Below are 22800 nucleotides of genomic sequence, written 5' to 3' on the forward strand. Positions count from 1 at the left end.
CTGTTAGCAGAAAGAAAAGTATTTCATTCTCTTCTAACATCTGCAGGAGCTTGTGGCAAGAAAACAACCTCAGGGGCTTAAATGATTTGGATTTAATTCAAAATAAATTCACGCAGCAGCAGCTTTCCCAAACCTCCTGGGGTCAGCAAGGAAAAACCGCCTGCCCCCAGCTCGCAGGGGGAAGCCAGCATCTCTGTGTGTTCAGAATTCTTGTGCCCAACAATTTTTGGGCGCAAGCTGTTAAATCTTGGCCGTAATAATACACTCCCCTGGCAAGCTGAATTCGACTCGATGGTATTTCTCCCCTGAAAGAGGGATTGCGCGTTTCTTGCACGAGAGGTGTAACGTTACGGGGGGGTAGCAGCAGCAAAATGGCACAATGAAATAGTGCCATCTCCTCTGGCTACCAGGAGAGCAAAGAAAATCCTATTTTCAAATACTCTACCCTTCGCCTGAGGGTCCCTTCAGCCCTCGGCAGAATTCCCAAGATTCAGTTTCACCAAACTGCCAGAAAAAAAACGGGGCTCAGCTGCAAGCAGGAGACACTGCCGTACAAGGTCAGAGCGCGCAAGACTGCGGCTCGTGCATTTTAACGTCCTCTTTGAGCTACAGGTTGTGTGTTTGCAGAGAGAAAACTCTTAGACGGAAGCAACTACTCGGTGTGATTAAATCCAAAGGAAAACACAGCTCCAACACATACAAACACACGCACCGCTCCTGTGGCTGCAGGGTGACCAAAGCAAGTTAGGCAAGAAAACTCACCTGATCTTCCCGATCTTTCCTTAGGCAATTTCTCTGCTCTTCTTGGGGAAAAAAGCATGAAACATCTTAAACCTGCGAGAGTTTACAGCACGCCTTTGTCAGTTTATTCTTGCTCCAAAGCCGAGACGGCAGTGATGCCCACAGCACCAAGAGAAATTAAAGGAGCGTGGGGACTCCTAGGGAGGTTATTTATGCTACCACTCCTGTACAAGGTGCATAAGCAGCCACTGACACCGTTACTCGCCAGAAGTTACCCAGCGATCAGAGGTAGATATGAGACTGGTTCCCAAGAGGTTTCCCTCCCTGCCCTCTGTTTTGTATTCCAGACCTCGTCCTCTCCCATCCTAGTACCCTGCGTGCACCATTATGTTCCCCGGCCAACTCTGACGCTTGCGTGAATCTGCTTTGAGGAGCTGTCGCGTGTCGCAGCCTGGGTAAGGAACAGTGATTCCTGCAAACTGTCTTCTCAATACACAGCAAAGGATCTGAAGCATCCCCCAAGCACTACAGGAATGCTGAATCAGGTTGTGCCGGGAAGGTTTCAGATGAGGCCCCGACCTCTGAGTAAGAGGCTGAATCTTCCCTGCCCGCACTCAGCACAAAAAGCATCCATTTGACCTTAGTACCAGACTTGTCTGTGCCCAAACGGCACGGCTCAGCCTCCGCTCCGCTCCCTCACCGTGCTGCACATCCCCTTCGCTGCCGCCACTCCTGCCCGTCGGGGAAAAACACCTCCTCTGCCGTGCTGGTCACCATCCTCTAAGCTAGGCAGAAAGCAGATGGATTCAAAAGCAAGACAGGCTCGGAAGATCATAGTTAAATCAAGCAAAAGACGACTACAATTTTAACCCCCTTTAGCTAACGGTTGCTGCGCATTTCCCTGGCGTGTACTGCAACGGCAGATGTAAACCGGAGAGCATCTGAATGCACGTCCTGCTCTCACCTTGTCCGTGATTCCCCGAGAAATCATCGCTAGCCCAAAGTGACTCAAGGTCTGACTCTCTCGCCCTTGATATTCTCACCTTCCTTGATATTCTCTCCGCCTTAGTCACAGGTTCAGTTACTTCCTCCTGCTCCTCCTCCTCGCTCAGCCCTCGCCATCACCGCGGGGCTCCCCACGGCACGATGGGAGGTTTCTGGTTCACAGCATCAGCCTGGCTGGTGCGGCTGCTGCAGCCATACGATGCTCTGGCAGGAAAGGCACGTGCCAATCAAGTGAAAGGGTCAGAAAGACATTGCCCCATTTCTTCCGCGCCTCAGTTTCCCCCAGAGTACCGACTCCATGAGGAAAACTGGAAAAGGAGCGCGCACAGATGGATTTATACAGCACTCGGAGGTCTCCTGCACGCAACTCCTCCGTGCAGAGAGCTCAGAGAGAAGTCCTGTACGTAAGCAAACCTTCCCACTCCTCCTCCGTAAGCCAGCCGCACGATATATTTTTAGGCAGCAACTGTACTCTGCCAGACTGGACAAACCAGATGCAGAAGTGACTAATTCTGTCAGCAGTAAATTCAGCAGGCACACGGCGATGGTAGGAACTGTCACAGTCCACTCTGGACTGAAGACGCTTACCAGAAAGCAGATTCCCCTGCAAAGGGGAATCGCAGAAAGGCTAGGACGTGCCACAGAGTACGGCTCTCCAGCAAGAAGATTTCTGGGGTACAAAGCGGGGGTCCATCTGGGATCAGCACCTCCCGTAGAGGCTGATTTCTGGCTGGTTTGGCGGTTCCCGCAAGACAGCGTGGTACCTCCCGGGCACCAAAAGCCCTCGCTGCTCCCCTCTCCTCCAAAATAGGTGCTCCATCTCTCACTCAGTGTCTGCATCTGGTTCACTGGACCCTGACCCACGGAAGGATGGGGCTCCCGGCCATTAGTTTCACTTGTCCCTTATCACCGCTGGTTAATTTGTTCGTCCAGCACGAGGCAGCTATGAGATTCAGCTGCTTCACTCGATCTTTACGACACTCCAGACTCGGCGGGGTCTGCCACAGGACTGCTCAGGGCCAAAGTTATACAAAACACAGAAGGTAAGAGTGGGTGTGCAACCAAGGCAGTCTCACTGCGAAAGACCCGCTGTCTGGCACCGAGGTACACGGCCAAGAAAAGGAACCCATAAAATGCAAAGCTGGAGGTGGCCTGGGGAGGTCCCAGATGAAGCAGAGTCGTTGGACTATGCGGTTAGACTCTTGCCAGGTAATTACTCCCTGCAGATCCCAGCCTATGTATCCAAGAGGCAATTCCCACCTCCCCTTTTCCAGCCACACCTGCCTCAGGTGGTGTTCAATAAAAACTAAAACAAATATCACATGAGAAATGAGAGGAACGAAACCCATCGACTCATCAACCAGCTCAGGACATGGTCGGCAAGTGGGGCTCAGAGCTTGGGACATCCCAGCCTTTGAGATCAACAGGGTGGGCTTCAGCAGTGCAGAAAGAGCCAAGAAAGATGTATTTTCAAAACCTGAGGTTTCCCAGATCATACTGAAAGCTAACACCAGCTTTGCAGTGCCGGCAAAAGCCTGTTTCCCCTAAGAAAAAAAAAAAAAGAACCCAAAATATTTGAAAGCTGCCGACACACAGTGTGCACAGCGTGCGACTCGCTTCACCCAACTACCTGAAGTAGAGCCACACTTCAACTCCTGCACCGACTCTTGCCGCAAACCTCGACACTCCTCCAGGAAGAGATCCGATACGAATAATCTTCTCGCTTCGCTTCTTACTCTTGCTAAGAAATACATGGAAACAGCAGCGTAAGAGCTTAGTTTCCGTAAGGAAAACGTGGGCAACTGAATAAACTTTGCCAGTGTGTTATTTTTCGTCTTCAGTTCCTTATTAAGGGCAATGACGCTATAAAATGATGACATCAGAACTAACGAGGGAATACGGAGCAGGAAATAAAGGACACGGGGTCCTCCAGACTGTCTCCCTTCCAGGCAGAGAGGGCAAGTGCAATACTGCAAGACAGGAGACATACACAGCTCTTTCCCACACCAATTTCGAGCTCAATCCTCTACAGCATTCAATCGTCTTGTGACCATCCTGACTCATAAGAGAAACCAAATTCCTTTCGGTTTTTTACAGATAAAGTTAATGTTTGCAGAGGACAGCAGAGGCTTGGCTTGCCGCCCCGCACCAGGCTTATCAGTGCAGCTGTGTCATGCAACACTGCAGCTCAAAAAAAGCGACCACCCTTCTAATTGTGTTTCTGTTGTAGCAGAGACTTTTACACGTCAGTCTGAGCAATTCTTGGGGAGAAGTGGGAAAGCAAGCTATCTTACAGGCCTGATACATGTAGCTATGAGCCATGAAATTCCTCCCTGCAACACGCTTACGTCCCAAGACCAGAAGAGAAACATGCCACAGATGCAGATAGCTTATTTAAGAACTCTCATACATCTTTCCTGGTACAGAAAGTACTGTCTGAACAACAAAACCGCCCTCCAGCAGCCTAACAAAAACAGCCGCGCTCCAGACCTCGATGAAACACTCCACGCTCATCATTACATTTCGCCCACGCTCTTCACCGACTCTTACAGTTTTGCGGTGGATCTGGCCCACGACATTTGAATGTTTGGAGCTAACAGCAGAGGAAACACCCGCATCTTCGACCGGGCAAAGCCTTTGTCCGGAAAAACCCATCCCCGTTAGCTGCTCCCTCCGCCAGCCCAGCCTGTCGCCCCCTCCGCCCCCCCCAGCCTGTCGCCCGGATATGGCAGCGCGTTATTTGCAAGGCTAGCCCCGACGGCCTTTGGATGGAAACGGCATATTCTATCCTGGGCAAGGCCAGAACCTTTGCTCTGACACCTTCCCCACAGCCAGGCCCTCAAAAACTCTCTTACTGCTCCCTCAATGGTTTTACAAAGTGATCTTTTGTTTGCTGAGCAAAGGTCTGGCACTCTCTCGATTGGCCTCAGCCTTTTTCTCATCGTGCTTTCCTTATCCCCGCTTGCCTTTGGCACCAACAGCAGCAAAACTGGCCTGAGCAGCAGCTCACCCACCAGCCACTACCCGAGAGAAAAGCTCTGCACCTTTCCAAGGAAGAGGGGTAGCTTCTCCTCACCGGGCACAAGAGCTATCGCAGCTCCTTCTCCGCCGCAGAAGACGACGCAGCCATTGCAAAACAACTCACATTTGCTCCGCTGTCATATTTATAGGGAGCCAAGTCCAACGACAGTCGGCCCACGAGGGACAAATTCCTCGGGCTGTTTACTGCCAGGAGGGCAGGTACTGTCTTCGGGGAAGTTCTCCCGTCTTCGGAGAAGTCCTCCCAGATCAGATCAGCTCCTCTTGAACCGATGCAGGGGGAAAACACATCCAGAACCAGGGGAAAAACCCTGGCGTGAAGCACCCAGCCCTGCCATAAAGACACACCAGCGTGCAAACCTACCTTTTGCCAAGAGAACAAGCCAGGCAGGGAAGATCACGCTGCACACAACAGTGTCACCCCGACCCGGCTGGGGAACAAGGAGCTCGAGCTGAACGGTATCAGCCAGAGCATCTCCTTCCCGCTCCTGGCAGTCATCGTGGCCCTGACGCACGCAAGACAGCGGGGCTGGAGGCAAGAGAAACTTTTTCTTGCTGTAGGCTAAAACTGCTAAAGCTGCTAGCTCCTTCGTCGCTGCCAGATAACAACCGCTAAAGCCAGGCCTCGGAGATCGACACCAGACAGCCTGCAGGTCAGCTGGAAAGCGCCGCTGTCGTGCTTTAACCTAAAAGCCCGGTTTTGAAACAGCTCTGTGGCACAGAACAGGCTCTGGAGGTGCACCCCAAAAACACCAGTCCCTGCCAGACTCTCAGCCAGGAAGACCTACACAAAAAGCCAAGACCGTGGCCTTAAGCTCGTTCGTGTTTCAAAGCACACCGATAATGCACCGGCCAATTAACAAAGCCTCAAAGCCCTCGGTTAAAGTCAGACCTTCTGACGGCTTGAACAGGTTTAGTTAGATCTGTTGCTAAACAACCCGGACCCACACTCTGCAAACAGTTCACCCCCGCGCAGTTTACCTTTATTCACATCCCCAGCACCTAGCTTAAGCCAAAACCAAAACCCTCAGAGCGACGGTAGCGCTGACATCGGGGCAGTCTAACACCGGCACAGACCGCTGCATCGCGACGGGTGGGGATTTCCACTTCCCCAAAGCTGGTTTTTCTTTTCCTGCTCCGCTGGGCTCGGCGGCATCCCCCAAACGAGTTCTCCTGACCTTATCCAATGGCGGAGGGGGAGCGGGAATCTCCCCCGCTTCCCGAGGGATCCGGAGCAACCCCGTTCAGTCCTGACCCGCGAGGCTCAACAGAACCGGAACGAGCGGAGGAGGAGGCAGCTCGACAAAAGGCTGGCTGATTTTGGGAGAGCCCTGCTGCTTCCCCCTCCCCGGCATCCGATACCCTTCTCACCTGCGGTTGGGCGCTGTACCTCATGCCGGCGGCCGTGGGACCCCGCTCCATGGAGAGGGCAGCTGCCGCGCCCGCTCAGGCCGCCATGGCGTGGTTGCTCCTCACCTCGGTACGGTACGGCACGGCTCGGCACGGCGCCCAGCCCCTCCTCTCCGCGGTCCTGGCAGGTGTGGGAAGGCGGAAACACCCCGTGGGTCCCCCGACGTTTCCGTCTCTGGCCGCGGCTCCCGCCTCTCCCACTTCACAGGCATCCATCGGGAAACGTAGGAAAAAATCGTGCCCAAAAAGCCATGCCCAAAAGCCCTGCGCAAGCTCTGCGTCATCCGAAGAGACCCTTTCGCCGTGTGCTTTGCTTTAGTAAGTGAAACCAGAAAAATCTGCCTTTTATCAACACAAGCCACCTGGCAGTCAGCAGGAGTGCTTGCTAGCACTCATGTACACAACAGTTTCTAGGGCAAAGCTTTACGTACCCAAGGTCTTATCCCTTCTTGGGTGACAACAACTATCACGCTATGAAACCCAGCTGCAAAGAGGTCACTCTCCGGCATGCACAGGCACAAGTCTGCTGTCCCCAAAATCATCTGGTACACTGAGGGGCTGCCAAAGCAAAATATTCCCTTTATCGCAGCCTGAAACCTGCTCTCAGCTAGGCAACGGCACTTTAGGAACGAGCTATCTCTTACCAAACAGAGGAAATCAGACGCAAAACGACGAGTCACGCAGCAGTACAGCAGAAATTGCATGTGTATCCAAATTTGGCACTCGGAGTGTTGCTCACGTATCAGCAACAGCTCCCGGGGACCGTATGGTCTAATATTAAATGGTGTCCCCAGAGAAAAAAAAGGAGGGACCAGCAGCAAAGCCCTGGGATCTGAGAATGCTCTAATGCAGGCTTGAAAGAGGGCTTTTAACACTGAAATCTGCATTCCTGACACAGTCTTACTCCATCGTTTTCCCCTTCTTGGAAAGATGACTTCCTCTCCCACTCCGATATTTAGATTTCTCACATTCAAGAGTAAGTCAAGATTAAAGATAGCTGGACCAACACCATCTTACATGCGACAGTCTATACGAACATGTGATATGCCCATCAATCTATTTGAAGGCTGAACTGGCCATCCCACCGCTGATCTGAACCCCCTTACACCAATTGCATCCAGCCCTGAAAATGTTTTTTTTCCACATCTGAACATTTAAATTTCCCAGAAAGCTGGTTTTGGTGTAACAGGAGTTGCCCGCTGATGCACACGCTGCAGGGAGATGCTTGCTGGGTTACCTTTGTTTTCCCTCTCGCCCTAAAATGTCTCCTGTGGAGCGCAAGTTTTCTGTCCCTTTTGCATGTGTTTCTCGGGGGGGGAAAGAGACGGTGTGAGGTCTCTGATCCTGCTATTTTCTCTTCAGGTGAAAAATATAACCTAACATCTGTGTTCTTGCAGAAATACTTCTGCCACCGCCTTCCCTGCTCCCTCAGCAGGTACCAGAATCCCACCCACTCGCTGAGCACCACACAGCGGGAAGTATCTCCGGATTTAAGGTATTCCTCTTCAAAAGGTGGCTTTGTTAGTCAGCCTGCTGAAACTACCCGGCTGGCTGATGTCAGCAGCTGCTCTCAGCTCTCCTGCTGATGCCCAGCCCTGCCCAGCACTCTGGTTTTACAGCCACTCCCTACCTGGCTGACTGCAAGTGCTCCCAGCCTGACTTAATATCCCCCCCACCCCCGTGAAAGAGCATATTTTAGGTGTAAAGCAGCTAGCCCGAGCTCAGCCGCTGCTCTTTGTTTCTGCAAATTTCTCCTGTTCAGCAGAGGAACTGATCTCCTCCAGGCGGGTGCCAGGCAAACATCCCATCCTCTGGGATGTGGCTAATGAGGGCAAGATGCAGACTCATTCTTTGAGGCCTAAGGTGTCTCTTGCAAAGATTCACAACTCCTGGTTTCACGCAGAGCTGCGAAAAGCCAGTGTTTCCTGTCATTCAAGCCACTGACACTCTACAAACTAATTCATTCACCCAACTGGCTCTTTGAACAAGAAGATGCAATCACCGTGGGGGAAAAAAAGCAAGCAATACACGTGCTAAGTACAAAATATTATATAGCTGGGAGGCAGCTGGTTTAGAGTCCTAAATGATAGGATTCCCGTTTCTTTGCTGCTGAAGCACAGCGATTTACTTTGTGGCTGTGTTGCAGGGATGGCTAAGTCACCATGGTAGGCGTGGGCCCCCTGCTTCTGGGCACTGTATAGTCCCAAAACATGAAAGCAGTAATTCCCAATAAGGGGTCTGCCACGTGCTTTTGCGGTAAGACACTTCCATGTGTCTCTCTAGTCTGACTGAAGGATGCAGAGCCCAGCCAAATCACTACGAAGAAAGATGTAACTGAAGCAGAAAGCTCAAGCCACTTACCCCCGTGCAATGGCAGCTGTCAGCAACAGAGCCTCTGTTTCTTCCCACTTAGATGAGTTCAGTCAATAAAAGCTGTCACCTCCTCCTCCTCCTAACGTCGTCCCTTCCGTCCCTTCGTATCAGTGTGGCCACAACAGCATGATGAGAGCAGCAAGTCCAGGTTTAACAGGCCTTTAGGAGGAAGGAGAGCACACCGCTGAACTCTGAGACCCAAGTCCGTCTTTGTCAGAACCGTATGCAAGTTGCAACAGCTGAACCTCCGTGAGCTCGACCCCCAGGAGCGTCCCAGAGGAGACAGGGATTAGCTGCAGGAGCACCAAACACTGTTTGAACAGGCAGGATATTTCCACATCAGCTCCCAGCCCTGGGAATGCCATCCACGTGAAAAGAAGGGAAAAATGTAGCTGCTTACATGAGGAATTAAGGGCAGGCTGCCTGCAGAGGAAAAATCTTCTGATGGAGGCAGTTCCCGGTAATTCCAGCTCCAGAAAGGAGCCCCATCCATCCAAACAGCCACGCCAGTGAAGGGCCAGACTCAAACGGGCAGCGACAAAGGCTTTTCCTCCCTGCAGTGTGTCTCAAGCGTTGTTCTCAGTGTGACTCCTAAATTCAAATTTCACCAGCAGCGCCCTCCCACCCAGATTCCTGCCAGACAACCCCGAAACCACCCCATCTATGTCTGCAGCTAAAACATTCAAATCCGGTTGGGCAACTTCCACAGCAACACAAAAGATTGGGAGAGAGATAAAACTCACAGGGTGTCCTGTTACTTTGCATTCCAAAGAGTAAATAAAAGGCTGATTCAGTGGGAGGAGAGGAAAACGTCATCCAAAAGCTCTGTGGTTTCCAAGCTGAACCGGCAGCCCCCGGAGAGCAAAGGTGAACCCCGGGTACCGCTCCATGGACCATCTGCACAGGGACAGCTCTTCCTGCTTTGGGGCCTGAGGCGAGTCGTCTTGGTATGATTCAACCTCTCCATCTGTAATGCAAGGAGAATAATTACTGACTTTGGAGAATGGGATCTGTAAAAGTGCAGCGAGTTGCCCTCAATTGGCCACACGCTGCTTTGAGGCAGAGCTGAGAGGTGGTGCTGCTTTTCAGAAAGCTCTGCAAGGATTACTGTATAATTTGGATGGGAACTTACCCTTTGATCTCAAATGCTTCTCTTAAGATCTCTGGAGTGAGAGTCTTGCTTCCAAAACATGACTTTGGCAGGGATCACAAGTAGCTTTGCCCTCCTCAGATCATGAAAGCTGGCCAGAACAAAGGGCAGTAGTGACCAGCTCCATCCTATGGATGATACGGACATGAGAGCAAGCAAAGGATGCGATGGTGTGCGACAAGCTCGAAATGAGAAAGTCCCCCTTCAACCCTCCAACACGCCCCAGACAGCTCTGAGACTTGCTTTCAAAACTAAAGGGGGTCGTTTCGTGTGTCTCTGTCGCTAATGGTGCCAGCCACCTGACAGTCATGGGGCTCCAAAGGGAATCCAAAGCATTAAGAAACACCCCGTAGGATGTAAGCTCGCTCCCGGGACTGTACTGTTAGCTGGGTCTTTTTCTTGAGCTCTTCCACGGCTCACGAAAGCAGAGAACCTCTTTTCATGAGCTCTGAATCGGCAACAGCAGTGTTTGCCAGCCAAACTGTAAGTGCAACAGGGTGGACAGGCTTGATTGCCTGGTTTCTGGATCTGTGTGTTTTGAAACCTGGCTGCACACTCAGGCACGCCCAAGATTCAAAGTCAGTTAAGGTCTGCCTAACGAGCTGCAAATGCGTAAGCTGAGGCCGTGACTTAGCTGGGGAGAGAGATGCAGACAATGCGCTGGAATTGCCCTTTTCTCTTGGCTTTATTACAAACAAGTAGAGCTGACCCATGCTCGCCTGCCTTGCCTCCTCCTTTTCCAGAGAAAACAAAAGTTCAGACTTTGCGGTGGTGCTACCTCCGCAGTTTACAACCGAAAAAAAACCAGTATGCAGCTTTGACTTTTCACTTATTCCTCTTACTTCCCTCACTTTGTTGCTGCAGAGGACAAGGGATGTGCTATGTAGCGGGGTTTTTTGCTGTTTTATGGTCCACCTCCTGCTGTCTTTCAGACAACAAACTGCCTGATGTTCTTCCAGCTACCTCTCTCGTGGGGTATGGTGAGACTGCAAATGCTGTTAACGTGCCCACCCTAAAGCAGGGAAACTGACTGCAAACCGGCTCACAGAGTTCAGTCCGTCAGAGGTGAGAAGCGATACGTGCTCTCCTAGACGATGCTAGTCCTCTCCGGGATGAGGTGGCAGGCTGGATGAAACACGCTGTTGGCTAGATCAGGCTTGCAGACCTGCTCTAGACAATTCTCCACCCCAAAAGCAGGATCACTACGTATAATATTTGTCTGGAAACTCCCCTCCTCTCAAGACAATCTATTCTAGCATTAAGGTGTCCTTACTTTCCGTGAGTTCTCATAACATCCAACCGAGATCTCCCTCGCCGAATGAAAAATTGCTAAGTTCTGACTTACTTTGCCATGGCTCTTCTACCAGTTCTCTGAAACTCAGACGTTTGTTGCTGACTCGCAAGCACTTGTCAGGTAAAGATTGTCCATGGGCTGAAGGAGAGCACTCAGATTCCTTCCACCAGATGGCAGGGAGACGTTGGGAAACCTGCCTCACCTTGCAACCCATCTCAGCTACCAAGAGAACACTTCTCTTGAAGAATTAACGAGCTGAGAACGGTGGTTCTCAGCCAATTAGTTGTTGCTTCTCTGTGATGCTTTACTTACATCATAAAAAAAAAAGCAGGAAAAACATAAGCAGGGTTTAACTCCAGCCCTAATGCAATTCCTGATCCTTCTTGCCAAAATTGTTAAAATCCAGGCACGTGGGCATAGTCAACAAAAGTTTTCTTGCTACTGGAAGGAGCTCCCGGGTTTGCTAACTCCAAACAGGTACGGTACCCCTTCAGCCTGCCCACATCACTTCGACTCACCTCCACAACACAAGTTGAAAAATAAAAATAATATAAATCTGGTCTATCAACCAGACACAAACTCAGCTTTCTAATTGCAAAGGATTCATCTCTCTGACTGGGGGCTCGCTCTCTTAGTCACAGCTATCTAAAAACACAGACTAGGCTTTCACGTTGCCCTTCAACATAACAGGGTGCTTTTTTTGTGACAATGAAGCACTTCAGTCTTTTGGGGAAATCCTCAGCTTTGCACCTTAACACCTTCCTGCCTGCTCAGCTGTCCTCGCGCGTGTTTGGAACAACAAGCCAGTGCAGTTTCTGATTTCTGGTAAGCTACCAGCTTCCTACAGAGACTGCAACTAAAAAACCGACAGAAAAGATAACAGCACCCCTCTCTGCTTTGCACCAGCACCAGCTTTAAGACCCCTTCACAGCCATCACAGGGGGCAAACGAAGTTGGAAGTGCACTTTCAGTAACAGGAACACTGTTAAAAACAAACCTCGATGCAATGGCTTACCAAGTCAGCGCTTGTCATTAAGCTACTCAGGCCACCCCATCTATGAAACAAAACCTATTTCCTACGCGAGCAAAACAGTGCAAAGGGAGATCAGTAATTCATAAAGTTGCAGTGACTCAAGGGCTTTTGACTCTCTGCCCATACCCATAATTTCACAGGAACAACTCTCGCTACAGGCTGACTTACAAGCAACTCACTTAAGCGGCTTAAAAATCCTCGGCGCAAATACTTTTTTTGAGGAACCAAGCGTATTTTTCTATGTATAGCATCATATTTTTGTACCTCTGTCTCCTAAATACCACGTAGCCATTGTTTCCCCAAGCACAAACTGAAAAATTTTCCCTCGTTGCCAAAAATTCATTCAGAACGACACATAAACACATGGAAGTCACTTACCAAGTTTCAAACAATGCCGGCATCATTGCAGGTCCTCGCTTCCACGTCCTCGTTAACTCTTCAAGCGGTAGCAGCACAACACGTACAACAGCACGACCTTCAGCAGGTTTGCTCTTCTATTTTCCAGGCCATGACGGCCTTGCTCTGGGTCAGCACATCCACTTCTTGATGCACCCTCCTGTATTTGGTTGGCACCTTCTGCTCTTTCTTTTAATGTTGTTGCGAAATCCCCTGATCCTGGAGCTCTGAAAGACCTGCACGTTTCTGCTCCAAGGATCTTGGGTCTGGCAGGTGAGTGATTTTGCTCCAGGTCCTGCAAAGTGGAAGACAGCGAGAAAAAGTGACGTTAGAAGATACGGATGCAAGGCTTAGCAAGTTGGTTTGGTGAATACTTCTAGACGTACGGAAACAAAGTGGTTCTTAAAATATTTACCTCTGATTTAGCAGTTTTCAGGCCTCAATGCAGGATGCCATATACAAGAGTAACCCATGCTCAAATGGATTAATCCACATCGAACGGGTCACTTTACGTAAGATGCGTCATCCCTAAATTAAACCATTAAAAGCCCAAATTTGAGCTACTCATCCAGAATTCTTTTGATAGTCCACAGAAAGAAATGGTTCTAACCAGAGAGTGATTCATCCTACAAGAAGAACCAGAGGGAGGTCAAACGAATTGCCCTCCGGAGGTATCAGTGGCTGCAAATGCAGCCTAGGGTGAGCAATTCAGATTTATCTATCTAGAAGTTCAGTGCACAAGTTAAGAAAGACGAATGCAGCCTACTGTGTCTGGATGCGCTAATTTCCCTTTTGCAAACTACACGGTTATTCTACTCCTTGTTATCCTCAGCTATCCCATCACTTACTGGTACGTAGCAGGGTTGGACAGCGAGAGGCAGGGTGGGAGAAACGGTATCTGTGGTTTGAAAAAATGACTCTGTCTTTCAATACACATTCACAAAACTCCCAATTAAATGATGATGCTGAATTTACATTCAAAAAGCTTCCTCAGCTAGAGCGACGCTACCCTGAAGCTTTCATCAAATGAGCAAACGATATATATTAGGCTACCGTTGAATGATCCAGCGTAGCACCGAGGATCCCCTTTGATGTACGACACATCTGATTTACCCACATAACTACGAGTCAGGTAAATCGCAGATTGAGAGTAGTTGGCTGCTATGGGGCAACTACAGTATTAAAGCACATTTCTGCTGGAGCCACTTTGTACCTAGGACACAGCAGCGCATTCTCCCTTCCCCACAGCTCTGCCCAGTCTGCAACAAATTGGCGTCTTTAAGGTTGCGGGGCAAAAAAGTCGAAATTTCAGACTGCCATCCTGTAACGCTATGCGAAGAGTGCTCAGCCAGACGGGTCCGGAGGTCAGGCACCACGTACCAAACTCACGACAGGCGGGCACAAGAGCTGAACCTGTCGCGACTTTGTTCTAGTTCCTATGGTTCAGGTTTGCCACGTGAAAAACAAGTAACAAGGTTTTTGTATTTACCTAAAAACTATGCCAGTGACTGCAAAGCATTTGGAAAATGAATATCAACCGTTAAAAATACACAGGTATCAACTATTATAGTATATATAGTATTAACTATTGCTTTTGAAAAGGAACACTTGAAGTAACCTCAAGGAGAGTTCATGGGGTTATGAGGGTAACCTACTGAGGCATATAAATAAAGATTTCCCCCATGATTTAAATAAAACAGAGCAGTTGTTAAAGTAAAGGTTAGAAAGGCTTTAAATGGCCTGTAGCAGTTTGTGTAGCACACTCGGTTCTTGTAAGCAATGATTACACGATATTCTCTTGGTGGAAATAAACATCTAATCCAGAAATAATCAAAGCTCTTGGATAACTCTAGCGAGCATCTCACTGTGACGAAAACAGGCCGTACTTCCATTTTTTAATTACAAAAGGTAATGGCAAAGATGCATCAGACTGAAAGCCCCTTTAGTTTCAGGCAAGACAAACAGATGGAAAATGGGTAATGTCGGTATTTCTCTAGGCCTTCTTCCTCTGCATGCACGATCCCCTGTGCAGCTCTTACTGCCGTACTCATCCAGAACAGCTTTCAGTCCCCAGAGCAAGAGCACATAGGAGCAAACACCACCTGGAACAGAGCCTAGCTTAAATATACCTTCATCCAGTCCCTGCATACACAAAAAAACAACCCAACATAAACCAAAAAACCTTCAAGCCTCTCTCTGCCCTTCAGCCGACCGTGCAGAAGTTAAAGGTTACTTATTAAAAACAACAGCTTTTTACTTGCAGTAGCTTAAGGGTTATTTTTCAACCGGAGTGGAAGCAACTCATCAGACGGGTGGCCACTGAACCATAGAACAGGCTGTACTTTGTTCTCGAAAGCTGGGAGTAAACATACACTATCTAATCCAGCATGTAGCCCTTCGAATTAAGAAGCCCACATAGCGACTGCTGCTCTTTCCCCAAAGATCACAGACTTCAAAAGCAAAGAGACCGGGCTGCGGTGAAGCAGCAATATATGCAAAGGTTGCTCACACGTTAGCAACCGGTTTAGCAAAGATAGGATGGCGATGGCCTAAACACCAAGACTCTTAAAAGCAGCAGCAACAATCTGAGACACGCTGAGACAAACTCATGGGATTAGATGCAGGTTTCTTGTTTTATTAAACTTAAAGATTGCCAAAGCCTCCTATGTCTAGCGACAAATTCACTGAGCTTCTCGCAAGAGGATTTGTAGAAATTTAAGGGGCTTCGCACTGTAACCATCTTTCAGCCCTTGATTGCAGGTTTTGACGCTGAAGAACTTTACTAATTATGAACAGAATGAACACAGCAGCATTATCTTGATTATGTTTTGAATTTAGAGGTTCTTTCACATAAGCAATACCAGGAAGTTGCTTGTCACGGCTTTAATTTCTTATTTCAACTTCACAACTAAACGGATTTAAGAACGTCCTCGCCTCCCTCCCAAACCACCACCTTGCTGCGGTCTCCTTGGTGGTTAAATGTACAAAAAAAGGCACAAAACCTGACAAAGTAGGACAGGTGCTCAGAAAACCTTTATCACTCCAAATTCTGTTCCCGAGGCATATAAACCATAATTCAAGCGTTTGCTTTAAAATGGTGTACCGATGTGCCCTGCTTATTCGATACTTGCAGCCAGCCACTTCTTTTTTCACTGAAACACCCCATTTCCCCCAATTCACCCCTGAAATAGATTAGCTATTGTACAGAAAGACTGACACCCCCAGTCCGAAGCCCAGCAAAACCGCCTGCTCCGCTCAGGTGCGGTGGTTCCGAACAGCAACACACACAGCTCCAGCCACGCAGTTCTACCAGCCCTGGAAAGCACCGAACTGTACGACGTGGTTCTTTAAATAGGTAGAACTCGGAGCAAACCACGTATTTAAAAAACAGACTACAAGAGAAACAAAGTTAAAAAGAACCACCTTGCGAAGAAGATGGACAATCTATTAGCCCTTGGCAAGCTAGACAATCACTGTACACAAAACCAGCTGTACAAAACCAAAAGGAGATGGCAGAGAGATTTGAAAGGCTTTCCGCCCTTTTATTCTTCTGGTCCAACATGTCTCCTGACCTCATTCCGAGAAAGCTTCAAGGTCACGTCAGAACAGCCACAAATTCATCTCCGGTATGTGCAAAATTCAAACAAATTTACATAGAGAGATAAAATCGCAAAGGTAAAAACAAAACTAAAGGTCGGGATCAGGGGTTAAAATACTTCTTCTGAGTCCAAGAGTCTACAGTTTGGGTAGATTTGAAAACATATTCCACACTTTTAAAACAAGCTACAGTCTTTTTTGACCGATTAAAAGGTTTATTCGCTGAGGAAAACTAGAGGATCCTTCCGGTGAACACTTCTCTTTTTGCTTTCCAGTATATTCCCATTTGCTGACTTGTTCACGCAATGCCTTTCTCCGTTTCCTCCGTTTCTCACTCTTCCCCATGGTTACTAGCTTTTTTTTCAGCAAAAACCGTCTTGACTCTCATCCTGCCTTTGACAGAAATTTGACATGGACGTGGTATCTGTTCAAAAGAAGTCTGAGCTCAGAGATAGGGAAGAGGTATTTTAAAAGTCCATAAATTATAAGTACACTGAATGTGTTAGGGATCTACTTCCAGGCTATGTTACAAACTCTGGTGTCAGAGCCACCATCCTAAGTCATCTATATAAAAGCAGTGACAGCTAGACTCCAGCAAAAGGAGGCATCTTCTTCACAACTTTGGAAAGTCTGAATTTCCCCTTCCAATCAAGTTTCCCTGGTTAAGGAAGACCCAAGATCAACCGCTTTATCTACAACCCAAAACACACAGAAATGGTATTTGCAGAAAGCCCTTCGTATGGAAAGAGAACAAATAAAAGGAAGACATTTCTTAAATGATCAATGCCACAGAACTTGGCTTTACACATCTGGTCTGAAACATCTTTTGCCGTGGAATTTCTACCTAGACATCACAATGCTGACTCCAGACAAGCAACCTGACAGAACCCAGTCCAATCTCTAGCCATGACTGCGGTTAGGTAGTCTTGGGCGGGGGGATGGAGGATGACCACAGACTCAGGGAAGTTTCATGGAAAGCGATCTGTTTTCAAACCAGTCTTCACAGCTGATCTTGGGTCTGTTTTGGAGATGGAGCTGTTGTCACAACCACAGTGGAAACTGCCTTAGTAGAGCCAGACACTGTTCCTTGCTGGAGATGGGAAGCTGGTACTGTTTGAATTCGCACCTGTTTGAAATGGAGAAGAAAAATAACTCATGTCAAGAACAACCTGGTGACACATGGCACTTGCAACGCACCCTGCAGCGCTGGTAAATTATCCATTTCTGTCTCCAACAAAAATTCAGTTCTAGGGACAAGACCGAGCACCAAAACACATCAAGAACAGAATCTGTCACAAGAAGATCGCTCCACCCACTGTTCACGTGGGACGGTGGCAAGAGATCTCAAGATTAGAGAGGAAAAAGTAATAACTAGTTTGAACGAAAACCTACACGTCAGCTGCTTTTACAAGTTTTCAGAAGAAGGGCTTGGATCCATTGGATACTTCGCTTCCAGACTCGTTACTAGCAGCTCTCAATGCAGATTAATTCTTCAGAATTACAGAACACTACGTTTCCAGACAGAAAGACTGATATGCAAAGAAGCGATGTGATTTCTTCAAGAAATAGTGACCCACAAAAGCCAAAGTACAAAGCGCAACAAAAAGAGCCAAGCGTATAGAAACAATCCTTTAAGCACTTGGGAACGTTTCTTGACAGGATTTTTGGGTTGTCGTTCCTTATGCTGTCAGTCCTTCAAAAACATTTAAAAACTGTATCCGGATGGAGGGAAGGTAAAGATGATGCGCTGTGTGTGCTTAATGCAGACACTACAGCCAAGCTGCGTACCCGTACTTTTTATGAACACCAGGTATCAAGCGTAAAGTCCTCCTGGAGGTTTCAAAAACATTTAAAAACCATATCCAATGGAGGGAAGGTAAAGGAGATGATGCGCTGCGTGTGCTTAATGCAGACACTACAGTCAAGCTGCGTACCCGTACTTTTTACGAACCCCAGGTATCAAGCGTAAAGTCCTCCTGGAGATGTTAAGTCTTAAAAAAGCACATATTATCATTCTAGGTGCCGTTACCTGCGTGGCCTGGCCTTGCTGCTGCAGCTGCTGGAGCTGCTGTGCAGTCAGAAAACTCACTGGCTTGTTCCCAGCGATCAGTTTTGTCCCTGCTGGCATCGTAGTCAGGATGATATTTCTACCTAAGCCACTGATGCTAAGGAAAGAGAATTGTTGAAAGGTTAGTAAACAGCACAGCTGGCTAGGTCTTTCAGACTCACAAATTGTTCTTCAGTTGCTAGGAGATTAAAATTACTTATCTAATTTACTAACGATTTTAAGCAGGGTTTTTTTTTCCCCCACAAAACTGGCAAATACACAAGTGACAAGTTTATGTCAACATTTACCGCTACGATAGAGAATTATTTTATCACACGAATTAAATCCTCTAATTCTGGACCATGCACGCCACTAGGTCGGTCCGATCAGACCTGAACACTTCTCAAGGAATGCAGAAAATGGCCAAGCACACAGTGTTTTGCCTTGATATATTAACTAAGGGAGACACTACCAGAATTCACGGAAGAATAAACAAAAAGGTTTCAATATCTGAATCCCAGAGGAATTTTCACTGAGGCAGTTAACACTTCCCTGGTTTCTTTTAACAGAGAGATGGCTTCAGATTACATGTATTTTTAGGTATGTCACCAGGTTAATTCTTGCTTAAACACACCGAAGTCGCCTAATAGCTCGTTTCAAGGCAAAGAACATTTTTTCTTCGGCGCATTTGCTAGAACCTACATCTCGGGGCACCTAAACAAAGACTATATTCTCACTGCAGGACACCATATTCATTCAGTTTCTTGCAGCCAATGGACCTATTAACAGACTGCTTGCTAGCTCCCCAGGAACCGACTGAACACAGACCTTCCTCAGCCTATTTCTAAAGCAAAACTACCAGATGCAAAGTACTCACTTGGCCCCGAGGTTGCCCTTGATGATGGGGGCAGTCACCACACTCTTGCCTTTCACTGGCTGGCTGATCACCGACAGAGGCACTGTTATTCGTGCTGGTAGTTTACCCTAGAGAAGTTGAAGAACACATAAGGAGCCGTGGGGAGTTCAGCAGAGAAACTGCTTGACAACACGCTATTACCACTCAGCTTGCTTTTTCAGAGTCCTGGGAGTAGAAACCAACAGCAGCTTTGCTGATGAAATCTGTGCTCCATTTCAGGCTCATAAAAATTCACCTCCATCTCATTCACTTCACAGCTGCCTCAGCCCTGAAAATCCGCATCATCTTTGCACCACAGTATTTCTCTGGGAAGGACCATTGCATCCGTCCACAATTTTTACCCGCAGTAAACTATCGTAACGTCAATTAGCTTACGTGACTTTCACGATACAGTTTACGGTGCCTTCAGTTTTGGTCATTAGAATTGCATTAAATGGGGAAATCGGTAAAAAAGTTAATACAAGTAACAAGCAGTTCTAGTTCTGACACCGTTCCAAGGGAAATTATTTCAGAGGTGGGGGGCAAAACGCTGAGCTGCACGAGGTAGGACTTTAGATAAGCAAGGTTTATTTCGTTCACTCGCAAGAGGGGGTACGGGAAGATGTATCTGACTGTCTTCTGGTCATTCAGCATTTAGCTACAATTCCAACACTGTGAAATTAGTTGCAGACCCACCTTCTACAGTACTTAATTTGAGCCTTTGTGCATGTAAAGAGAAGTTTTCAGACATAAACCATCAGTATGTTTCCATATTCCCCTTTCTCACCCACCTCCAGAAAAAAGTTAGCGTTACTTACTGCCTGGGACGTAGATACTACTGTGGTGCTGACGGGTACCTGCCGCACAGCAGTGGCTCCTGTGCCTATAGTTATGGGAGTCCCAGCAGCTCCCGAGGCCACAGCAACTGCTTTTGACACCGCGGCACTCATGGTTGGTAAAGAAACAGCTGATGTATGGACCGTGCCAGGCACGCTCACTGCTGAGGAAGAGGGCACTTGCTTAGCGTGAGTAGCTACCGTAATAGTCTGCCCGGCTTTGGGCGGCATCACCCCCAACCCCTGCACGATTCTTATTGTAGCAGCTGGCTTGGCCTCAGTGGTTGCCACCGTAGTGATGGCTTTGCTCTTCTGATCTGCCACAGTCATGCCCAGAGCAGGCATCAGTCGGAAAGCGGAGCTTGTTGGCTCTCCAGTCTTTAAGTCAGGAGTCACTTTAACCACTGTGCTTCCAGCTGGGCTGGAAGAAGCAGAAGTGGTCGTGCTAGTCTTGGCTGGAGAATCGGCAGTCTGGACAGGATTGGATGTGACGTGCAAAGTTGCAGAGATGCCTTTCCCGCTAGCGCTGCTTCCCGCAGCTGCTGTGAAGAGGTCCTGAGTCAGTTTGACAGTAGTGACTTGAGATTTGGCCAGAGTGGCCATCATGTCCGGGGTGATACGCAGCACAGTCTGTCCCTTTGCATCTGTGGTGATAGAGGATGGGGGCAGGCGCAACACATCCTTCCCCTGGATCCGAAAATTGGTCGCTGTGAGTGGGATGCCACTCCCGGGTTGGGTCTTCATGCCAAGTTGCCCTGTAATAGCCACCTGGAAGAGGTCAGAGAAATGGCTGTATCAAACCAGGATGCAGTCCAAGGGACAGTCAAAGCAGAACTTCCCAACAGGAGATGTTCACTCCCATCAGAATTGAAGCGGAATGATGCTAGCACTCTGTATGCTACTGAAAATAGTTTTGGCATTACATCTGCCTATCACATTTGTCACAACAAACAGGAAACAGCCGGGTCGTGGAGCCCAATTCCTCATCTCTCCCAGTCTCACTCTGTACGCTACTGAAAATAGTTTTGGCATTACATGTGCCTATCACATCTGTCACAACAAACAGGAAACAGTTGGGTCATGGAGCCCAATTCCTCATCTCTCCCAGTCTCTCACCTGCTTGATGATATTCTGGCCAGCTACGTTCTGGATGACCGTGGTAGAGGAGGTGCTTGTAGCGGAACTGCCAGGAGAGCTGGTTACTGGCTCGCTACTGAAAATAGTTTTGGCATTACATGTGCCTATCACATCTGTCACAACAAACAGGAAACAGTTGGGTCATGGAGCCCAATTCCTCATCTCTCCCAGTCTCTCACCTGCTTGATGATATTCTGGCCAGCTACGTTCTGGATGACCGTGGTAGAGGAGGTGCTTGTAGCGGAACTGCCAGGAGAGCTGGTTACTGGCTTCACAGCAGGACCGGGCGCTGCAGACAGTCCTGTCACAGTGATGCCCGTCTGTCCTGTCACGGAGCTTCCTGGTCTTTGCACCTGCACTGGGCTGGTTTGAGCTTTTACCGGCAGAGTCATCACAGCCTACAGTAAGACACAGAGGCAGCCCATAAGCAGACTAAGACAACACTAACAGTCTGATAATTATGCTTTGTATTGCGCCTTAGCTTGCGAGTTCTGTGGACTTTTTACTGTAATGCACAATTTAATGGTGCCACATAAATAGGCAATGGGGTGAAACAACTAGCACTGAACTGCACTGCTTATGCAAAACTGGTCCTACGCTCTTGCTCTGCAGTTACTGCACGCTCCCAAGTAATCCCTCTGCACCATATCGAAATACTAGAAGGAGTCAGATTAGGAGTCAGAGCTACTCCACCATTTCCACGCAGCCAAACTCACCTGAGGGAGCACTTTGGTTTGCGTGGCTGTAGCCGGAACGCGGATCTGAGGCACTGATGTAGGTTGCTGCTGCTGGGTTACCACCGGGGCTTGCTGAGACCCTGCTGGGAGGCTGGACTGGGCAGTGACCACCCGGACCTGCGGAAGTCCCGAGGAGGTGGTATGACTTACCACCCGGGTGGGAGCTGGCTGCGGCCCAGGCTGTGTCTGTGAACTCTGGGCTGTGGAAAGCAACGTCCCGAGCTGTGGCATGGTAGGGGACGATACCAGAAGAACACTAGGGAAAAGAGAAAGCCAGTAGGTCAGCAAAGATGTAGAAAACGACTGAGAAAGAATCAGTAACATCCACAAGCGATGTAGCAGACAGAAGTACCTTTGGCCGGGTTTTGCTGGCTCCGATCCAGCACTAGATACACTCTTACTAACCACAGACACGGGTGGGGGTGAAATAGGCGTTGCTGGTAATGCTGGTGCGGTTGGCGTCACGGGAGTCACGGGAGTTGGTGGCATGCTGGAGTCACTAAGGCTCAGCTGACTGGGCTCTGATGTGTTGCTGGGGAGTGCCTTCACAGAACTCTCCTTGCTACTAGACTTCTGCAAAGAAACATCAAGCACGAAGGTCTTCACAAAAACTGCGTTGGATTGTTGCTGCACTCTAGAGAGTGGGCTGAGCACCTCAAGCTGAGTTCTGTACGGTTATGAGTGATGTCCCAGTGCTAAATGCTGAAATCGCAGAAGGCTGACTGACTGCCTTCCTCAACTACAGCCGCAAGTGGGCTGGTGTGTATGGCTGCTCCTGTTCTCAGGGAAAAGCGCATCTCAGCTGTGACAAACATTCGTAACGTGCAGATTTCCACCTTGGTTCATTTGCCAACAGCAACTGCTTTAGAGATATTGGGTATCAATAACAACAACCAAAAAAACCACCAGACATCCAAACCCTGACAGCTTCAGCACAGCAAGGAGGAGAGCAGAAGACGTGTTCCACACGCTCTGCTACAGATTAACCTCAAAACGAGATCTGAAAGACCATCCCTAAGATAGGGACCGCGAATGAATGCCATTGACTTTTCTGCTGAGATCAACAAAGGTAACAGTGGAAGCTGGGACGAGCCAAAGTTCCCTCTTTCC

The 22800-nt window shown here is 48.5% G+C and overlaps 1 protein-coding gene across 1 annotated transcript in view; it reads right to left on the reverse strand.

The window, feature by feature from the left end:
- Positions 1–16869: 16869 nt before the first annotated feature.
- Positions 16870–22800, reverse strand: part of NFRKB (nuclear factor related to kappaB binding protein) — a 17040-nt gene continuing 11109 nt past the window's right edge. The window contains exons 19-25 of the mRNA XM_009702976.1: positions 22043–22263; positions 21670–21946; positions 21133–21351; positions 19799–20584; positions 18963–19069; positions 18068–18203; positions 16870–17164 (exon numbers count right to left, since the gene is read on the reverse strand). Of these exons, the coding sequence (XP_009701278.1) occupies positions 17039–17164; positions 18068–18203; positions 18963–19069; positions 19799–20584; positions 21133–21351; positions 21670–21946; positions 22043–22263 (1872 nt within the window). The 3' untranslated portion in view covers positions 16870–17038. The remainder of the gene's footprint in view (positions 17165–18067; positions 18204–18962; positions 19070–19798; positions 20585–21132; positions 21352–21669; positions 21947–22042; positions 22264–22800) is intronic.

Source organism: Cariama cristata, unplaced genomic scaffold (assembly GCF_000690535.1).
Source record: "Cariama cristata isolate BGI_N322 unplaced genomic scaffold, ASM69053v1 scaffold15616, whole genome shotgun sequence".
In the NCBI taxonomy this organism is placed as follows: Eukaryota; Metazoa; Chordata; class Aves; order Cariamiformes; family Cariamidae; genus Cariama; species Cariama cristata.